This window comes from Gadus morhua, chromosome 9 (genome assembly GCF_902167405.1).
Source record: "Gadus morhua chromosome 9, gadMor3.0, whole genome shotgun sequence".
Classification (NCBI taxonomy): domain Eukaryota; kingdom Metazoa; phylum Chordata; class Actinopteri; order Gadiformes; family Gadidae; genus Gadus; species Gadus morhua.
In genome coordinates, this window is record NC_044056.1 from 11,446,571 (window position 1) to 11,455,339 (window position 8,769).

At 45.3% G+C, this 8,769-nt stretch overlaps 2 protein-coding genes across 2 annotated transcripts in view; both read left to right on the forward strand.

The window, feature by feature from the left end:
- The first annotated feature begins 208 nt into the window (after positions 1–208).
- Positions 209–7,215, forward strand: alx1 (ALX homeobox 1). The gene is made up of 4 exons (XM_030365293.1): positions 209–531; positions 1,936–2,252; positions 2,812–2,940; positions 5,297–7,215. Exons 1-4 carry the CDS (start codon positions 318–320, stop codon positions 5,708–5,710), a joined length of 1,074 nt encoding a protein of 357 aa, XP_030221153.1. The 5' UTR covers positions 209–317; the 3' UTR covers positions 5,711–7,215.
- A 572-nt stretch (positions 7,216–7,787) lies between these two features.
- The window catches only part of LOC115550771 (proline-rich protein HaeIII subfamily 1-like), a 2,117-nt gene continuing 1,135 nt past the window's right edge, over positions 7,788–8,769 (forward strand). Inside the window, exon 1 of the mRNA XM_030366062.1 lies at positions 7,788–7,864. Within this exon, the coding sequence (XP_030221922.1) occupies positions 7,788–7,864 (77 nt within the window). The remainder of the gene's footprint in view (positions 7,865–8,769) is intronic.

The window sequence follows — 8,769 nt, forward strand, 5'->3', positions numbered from 1 at the left end:
AAAGCTAATTTGATTTGTTTCCCTTCGCAAGCGTCCTTCCAGGGGAATGTAACGGACGGTCTTTATTTGTGTTTGCGTTTGGGTTCGAGAAGGGGGCGTGGATCGGAGTCCTCACGACGTTTGATTGGCCGACCCGGCCGTGATGCGCCGCTGGTTCTCCGCGCACAGTAGAGCGCGTCCGTTGTTCCTTATAAACTGGGCCGCTCCTCCGTGACGCCTCAGAGCAAGGCATCAACGACTCTGTTAGCACCGCGTATCGATCCCGAATATCAATCCTGCTTATCGATCCCGGAGGGTTTGACGACCCAGGAGGGCTTATGGTGGGGACGTCCGGTAGAATGATGATGGAATATATGGAGGATAAGTTCGCACTGAAGAGCCAGGCCATGAAGGGCGGCGAGTACTACCTGGGTCCCGGGGCCGCGCTGGACCAGGTCATGGACGGCCTGGAGGCCGGAGTTCAGCAGTACTACAGCAAGGGGGCCGGCGAGCAGCAAGCCGGGCTGGAGCGGGCCTCGCCCTGCGAAGATGGTGGGCTGCGGGCTAGATATATATATTTAGATCTATACTATATCTATATATACCTATATCTAACTATGTTATAATGTATCAAGATCTAACTATGTCTTACTATACCTAAATATGGCTTACTATAACTAGAGCTACTATGTCTTACTATTTATATCTATAAGTCTTACTTTATCTATATATCTATATCTAAATATAACTATGTCTTTAAATATAAATAAAGACATAGTTATAGCTATGTCTGTATATATATAACTATGTCTATATATATATAACTATGTCTATATATATATATATATATATATATATATATATATATATATATATATATATATATATATATATATATAACTATGTCTTACTATATCTAGATCTAACTTTTTCTGACTATGTAGGCTGCTATGTCTTAATAAATGTAAATCGATATCTTAACGTGTGTACAGCTTTATTTATATACCTATATCAAACTATTTCTCTCAATATCTAGATCTTAACAAATTATATAGCTGTGTTTCTATAGCTATATCGATATTTATATCTTAACTATGTCCACAGCTATATTTCTATACCATCTACAGCTATGTCTAAGAAGCTATATCTTAAATTAAACCATATGTCTCATTAGAACTATATCGTTCTGTATATCAATCTATGTATTTACCTTTAGCTTTGGCTACGTCTATATATATGTAAATGTAATATTGAATACTATTTATGTCAATATTTAATACTATATCAATATAAATATTTTTATATTTAATACTCTATTTATATCTAAATTTTAAATTTAACTGTAATACTATACCTATATTTAATACTATATCTGTATATACATGTCTGTATTTAATAATATAACTATATCTTTGTCTATATATTTGATACTCTATCTATATCTATATATGTTTATATTTAATGTCTCTCTATATATGTCTATATTTAATATATGTTTATGTTCTATAGCCTATGTCTATATGTAATACAGGCTATATATTTAATGCTATATCGATATATGTTTATATTGAATAGGCCTACTATATCTATATCATATCATCTAAAGCTGTTATAGATCAATAGCCTATAGGCCTACACTTATAGATAAATAAATATTTTGTAAACTTGTCTTTAATTAATATATACTTTATCAATGTGTTATTAGGCTATATCTAGGCCTATTTATTGATATAGCATTTTTTGTGCACTATTAACTTAGCCTGTAAACTGTTAGTGGACAGGATTTCACCTCCCTTATGAGATTTATCCCTCTATATTCAGCGGGTTAAAAATATCGTTAATCATGAATATGAATCAATTTAATGCCCATTGAATATATGAGAACTATAATAACGAACTAGCGCCGGTGTCTCTGGTCGGTTCTGCGGCTCATCATGATGTTCTGATCGGTTCCAGTGAGCTCCTACTCCTCCAAACCGGAGGATGATCCCCTACACCGGGAGATGGGCAGGACGATGGACAGCTGCTGCAACATGCGCGGAGGATCCCCGGGGGCTCTGGGGGGCCCCGACAAGATGGCGGACCTCGACGATCTCGGAGACGGCAAATGTGACAGTAACGTCTCGAGCAGCAAGAAGCGGCGGCACCGGACCACGTTCACGAGCGCGCAGCTGGAGGAGCTGGAGAAGGTGTTCCAGAAGACGCACTACCCAGACGTGTACGTCCGGGAACAGCTGGCGATGAGGACGGAGCTGACTGAGGCCAGGGTGCAGGTAGGCCTGCGTTTAACGCACACACACACACACACACACACACACACACACACACACACACACACACGCACACACGCACGCACGCACGCACGCACACACACACACACACACACACACACACACACACACACACACACACACACACACACACACACGCACGCACTCTCTCTCTCACACGCACGCACGCACGCACGCAGACACGCACACACATACACACGCATGCACACACTCAATCACAAACAATCTGCAGCGAGAGGAAACTGCCACCTCGCTCTCACACACTTTCCCCCCCACACACATGTATCTCTGTACAGAAATGTGTCACACGAACTTTATTTTAAGTGTGCGGCCAGCAGCATATTATTGATATCTTAAATTATAATTATTAAATGTTTTATTTCCAAGGGCGTCATTTGGACGGTATCGGGAGGTTTATTGATGATAGAAAGTGTGGAGAATGCGTCTTACTTTAGCACGAAATAATACAATAATTACAATGAAGACAGTTTTATGCTTTCTTCATCGTAATATTTTAATGCCTTCATTACGTTACCGACAGGTTTGGTTTCAGAACAGGAGAGCGAAGTGGAGGAAACGAGAGCGTTACGGACAACTTCAGCAAGCCAAGACGCACTTCGCGACCACCTACGACCTGTCCGTGCTGCCCCGAGCAGACTCTTACGCACAGGCGAGTACCCTTAAACTTCCCTTTACCTCTTACCACTTAGACAGGTTAACACTTAGACTGGTTCCTCCAGAAATCGGAACTTCAACGGACCTTACAAATCCATAAATTCTCCCTGTTGCATGATGAGGGCAGCATCCAGAGGACTTAATGTCTTTCTCCAGAACCTGGACTGGACTGAGTTTAATACAAACATCACATAAAAACACACCTACTGGTTCAGCCACATGTAGGCCAACACGTGTGAGATGGATTCAGGCTTCATCGTATCTAACAGTTAAAGCAGCGTTTGGTGCGTTCTGTCTCTGGATGAATCCAGACTTTGTCCGGATCGGAGACCGGTTTATGTTCTCGAAGTTCCAGAGTGGATTCCATAAACCGTGCTGATAATAACTTCTACATATACATTTAGGGTTAGCGTTTTAGATTTTTCGTAAGCATGAGCCCAGTAGATGTGTAGGAACAGCCCTCAGATACCGTCCCCTTTCTGGGACGAAGTCCTGGTGGTTGATGAGACGAGAGCTGAGGTGAGGTGTCCAGAATTTGTGAGCTGAGGGTTTCACGTCAGACGATTCATCTCGCTGTCGTGGCAAAGATCACGTTGCGCCGAGGTGGAGGAGACGAGACGCGCTGATGAATAGATGAACCCTAAAACAACACGATTCATAGGCTGTGTTCACGTGGTCCTCCCCGTCCAGGTTTTGGGGCGTTTAGGACTGAAACGCGGCTGGAGTCACTTTCCATCACAGGCAACAACATCTGAAACTGCGCCAAAACAATTCCACTTTTTCTAGACCAAGAAAGACACAAGTTGTTCTTGTTACCTTCGAGTTCTATAATGAGATGGATGATTGTACGCAGGCCCTCTGAGCCCGACTGGACCTGGTTCTCTCAGAGCCTTGAGGGGTAGTTGGTTTAGTGGTGAAGGCCAAACTGGCTCGCTGTGGGCCTGTTGGCACACGGGAGGACATCGTGCGCCTATGGCGTTAGATGTCACTAGAGCTCACCGGAGTAATGGTGGATATAAGTCCGCTGATTGAAGTAGTTCCATACGTATCGACCGGGACGAAGTCACTGTCAGATGTCATCTCTGTCTGTGAGGGACTAGGGTGGGTGCTGCTTCATTTGTCGTTGTCACCTTGGATTAAAACGCGCCGGTTACGCAACGGCCAGATGCTTCAACGGTTAAAAACTGCTTTTTATTTTGCAGAAATATAGCCGACCTTTAATGCATGATAAAAAATATATCTGTCTACGTACAGTACGTAGGCCATCCACTTAAATCGTTTGTATGCGATTGTGTCTGTTTCGAGTTGGTCTACTGGACTGATCTGTGGGAACCAATTCCCCTGATCGATGTATACTGATATGAATATGTCTGTAGTGATGACTGATGACTTCATTGTTTTGATTCACCGTGTCGTCCAACAAAGTAGATTACACTGTCCTTAAGTCAGACTAATATGAAAGTGACCTATAAGCAGAAACAAGATAGACCCAACATGTTGGCATCTTTAGTTTAGTTAAAAGTAAGCCTTCATAAATACAAACATATAGAGTATATTGAAATACTGGGATGTTTCATATCAATTAATATATTCAAATATTAAATACACAATTTATTTTTAATTCCATGGTTGGGACCACAAAGCTTTAAAGGCTTAAATCCTAGGTTAAATTATAAGTCCTATTTGCTATATTTTACTACTTCCGTAGGAAACATTCAAGCGTCTCCTTCATTATTGAATCCATTAATTGTCGTTTGGAGCGATGTTTGAACACTGCGACTTTAGGATATACTCAAATATCTGCCCTTGATAAAGCTATGCTACTACTATCCTACTACTACTACTATTACTGCTAAACTAATCCTAACCCTATTTTTAAATAAACAGCTAAATTGAACTAATAAAATATTCAATCAATTGTTTTGGCCAACCCGGGTGATTAAGGCAGACAGCAGGAGGGCAGAATTAGGAGACTAATAATATAATTGAGTGAAACAAGGATCCATTAAGGACCATAAACCCGGACTGGCTCAGCAGTCCGGGTTTTCCGGACTGCTGAGCCCGTTCTGTTCTTAGTCGGTTCTGTTCTGAGTCGGTTCTGTTCTGAGCCGGTTCCGTTCTGACCCGGTTCCGTTCTGACCCGGTTCCGTACTGACCGGTTCTGCTCTAACCCGGTTCTGTTCTGACCCGGTTCCGTACTGACCGGTTCTGTTCTGACTGCTTCTGTGCTGATCCGGTTCGGTTCTGTTCCTGGTTCTGTTCTGACCGGTTCCGTTCTGAGCCGGTCATGTTCTGACCCGGTTCTATTCTGACCCAGTTCCGTTCTGACCCGGTTCCCTTCTGTCCTCCAGATCCCCAGTAACCTGTGGGCAGGCGGTGGTCCGAGCGGGGGGGTGGTGCCGTCCCACTGCGTGCTCCCTCGCTCCTCTCCCCCCTGTGGCGTCTCCTCCTACCCCCCCCATGCGCCTCCCCGCTCCTCCTCCTCCTCCTCCTCCTCGGTTGGCGGTGGTGGCGGCTGTGGCGGCGGCGGCGGCGGGGCCTCCGTGGACCACGGGGGCTACGTGGGCTTCCCCAACCAGCAGAACCAGTTCGGACACGTTTCCCTCAACAACTTCTTCAGCGCCGACTCCCTGCTGGGCCCCGCGCCCGGGGGGGGGCACCACGTGTTCGAGACCAAACCCGAGTTCGAGCGACGCTCGTCCAGCATCGCCGTGCTGCGCATGAAGGCCAAGGAGCACGCCGCCAACATCTCCTGGGCCATGTGACCGGGGGTTGGGCGCCGTCCCGGGAATGCTTGGCATGGGACAGGAACAAGAACTTGAGCGCGTTCCATTTGGCTCATCCCAGAGCTGGGGAATTGCACAATCTCGGTGGATGAAAAACAAACAGAGAGGCAGAAACTTTGGCCCAGACAGAGAAGAGTGAGTCCACCAGAGCACAGACCACTTAGGATCTCCAAAGGTGCCTGGTGTCGTTACCGCGCTGACGCTATCATTAATAGGATAATTGTTGGAAGTTATTTAGAATAGTCTTATTTAGAACATTTTTTAAACTTCCAAGGCAGCGTCAATCCTGGAGACAGACACTGCCTTGGAAGTTTAAAAAATGTAGCCCTACACATTTCATCCATACCCCAGATGTTGAGACCAACCTGATGATTCAATAAACCCTGGCGGATGTTTAGCATGTTGGGCTAGCATGTTGCATAGATCGCTCTTCAGACTGGAGATGTATTTCATTGAAAAAGAAATCCGGCCAAATTCTAAGGATCCAATCCAACTATCGCTACAAACTTCATTTGGAAGCAAAGATAAGATAAGAACAGAAAACATTAACGTTTGAACTCACACCACGTGTTTTCTTAGCGGGAAATTCCCACGAATCCGATGAACCGTTAAACTCTAATAAACCTTTAAATATATCACCTCGGGGAAAAAAAGCGAAACCATGAATAACGAAAATAATTCCGTCCAACAGTTAAATCACACCGATAGCACTCTCTCATTTCTCGTTATTTAAAGGCTTTGTTGTGAAACTTGGTCGTTCCGAAGCGTCTCGGCTCGATCTTGAACCCGAGGAGCCTGGACTCTTCATCCTGTACCTCCGTGTGAGAACAAAGATGTGCAGGAGAAACTGAGTCTGAGGGGGGCTGGCGGTAGGCCTATACCCCGACCTCTGCTCCCTCCGTGGGTACCATTGAGTCCTGGACCCGGGCCGCGGCAGATCCGGGTTCGAGGCGGGCTGAAACCGAACCCTAATGTCTTTGTGCGCTGCAGCCGCGCTGTGCGGTAATCGCCCGGGTCCTCATCTGCTTCCAGTTACCCGTCGGAGCACGGCCGGGGTCACACTGTTACAAATGTATTGGATGAAAGCATAATAAATGGATGTGGGGCTCGGTATGTATAGAAGTCTTTCTTTTATGTTTCACAGTCCCAGCCGTCGTTTAATTGAAGTTGTGTAAAACCTAAACCCTGGTGAAGTCGCAGTAAAAAGCCACGGCGTTTCACCAGTGAACTTGTTTAGGCATGGAATTGTTGCTGTAAAATATGTTACGTTTTAGGCAAAGATATGTAAAATCGTTATATTGTGAGTAGGCTGTCAACTTAAGTTAAGAGTCAGAAGGTCTACCTCTGAGATATGATAACACAAATAATAGTAACTTGAAGCCACTTACCATTGTAGTCATGGACGGCTTTAGTTTGGAATAAACATGTTTATATGGAAATGTTTGGTGTATTTAAAATTAAAATATACATTTACCGTTCAAAAATCCGTTATTTTATTTTGTACTAATTCATATTATCATCGACTAATCTTCAATCATTTTTCTGACATTTTATTATTATAACCAATAGCATTAATTAATACAACCCTGATCCTTTATTATAAAACCCTTAACTTTTTATTAAAACCCTGAACCTTTATTAATTAAACCCATACCTTTAATTAAAACAACCTTTAACCTTTAATATAAAAATCCTAACCTTTATTGAAACCCAGAAGCATTATTAAAACCCCTAATTTCATTAAAACCCATTACATTATTAATTTAACCCATCAACTTTATTAATTAAACCTATTAGCTTTATTAATTAGTTAGACTCATTACACCATTCCACACATGAAGCCACACTAACCGAGCAGCCATGACACCGAGCAGGCTCAGGTAAACCAACTCTAACCTGTAGAACATCCCCATGCTCTTCAGCGATGCTGTGACGCCCTCACTGTTTCATCACGTCCCGATCGGCCACGCTGTGACCTACTTCCTGCTGTGACCTACTTCCTTTCGACCGCAGGGGGGGGAGCTTAAGGTGGTGGCGCTGATGAGGTCATGGTGTGATGGTGACAGCGTGGGGTCACTCCCAGCTCAAAGACCCCCACTCTGGGAGGGGCGTCTCCCCCACAGCCAAACAGGGGTAGACTGAGGTGCCATGGAAACCAGGACAGGCCCACCTAGCCTAACCTAGCCCCACTTAGGCCCACAAAGTCTCACGAGGCCTACCTAGCCCCTCCTAGCCTCACCAAGCCCAACCTAGGCCTACCTCTGCCAACCTAGCCCCATAGGTACACCTAGCCCCATAGGTACACCTAGCCCATAGGTACACCTAGCCCCATAGGTACACCTAGCCCCAGCTAGCCCCAGCTAGGCCCACCTAAGCCCACCTAGGCCTAACTAGCCCTACATAGATTCACTGAGGCCCACCTAGACCAGCTTAGCCCCACCTAGGCCCACCTAGCCCCACCTATGTTTGCTGTCCTGCTCTGTCTGCTCTGTCACCAAACGGTTTGTTTTGATCAGTCCAGTCTGTCGCGGGGACCGCCATGATTCGATTAGGGGCCGTAACGGGTGTCAGATGTCTGGGAGAGCGTGTTTGGTTAGGGCCACTTCCTGCCGCTGCCAATCAGAGCGCTGGGCTCCCAGAGTCCTTATCAGCGGCCATCGAACGGGGCTCTGATCACGGTGGAGACGGCCGGGGTGACATCACTCCTCCTGATGCCTCTGACAGATCTCCTTGTACGACTCTCTCTTTTACAAAGTGTCCCTGCTCCAGCTCATGTTTGTGTTGGGCTCCTTGAGGAGGGAGCCGGGAATGTCAGTCGTTAGGCGGCGGCCCCGTGTGACCATGTGATGTCGTCAGGAGACAGACCCATGTGACTAAGCTGGACGGCGTTCATACCTGCTGCTGGACTCAGTGGAACCTGACCGGGCGCGAACACTTTAGCTTAACCCTACTGGTTAAAGCTTTACATGTTCATCTCACTGGTTTCATACGTACACCTCACTGGTTTCATGTGTCACCCTCACTGGTTTCAACCGTTC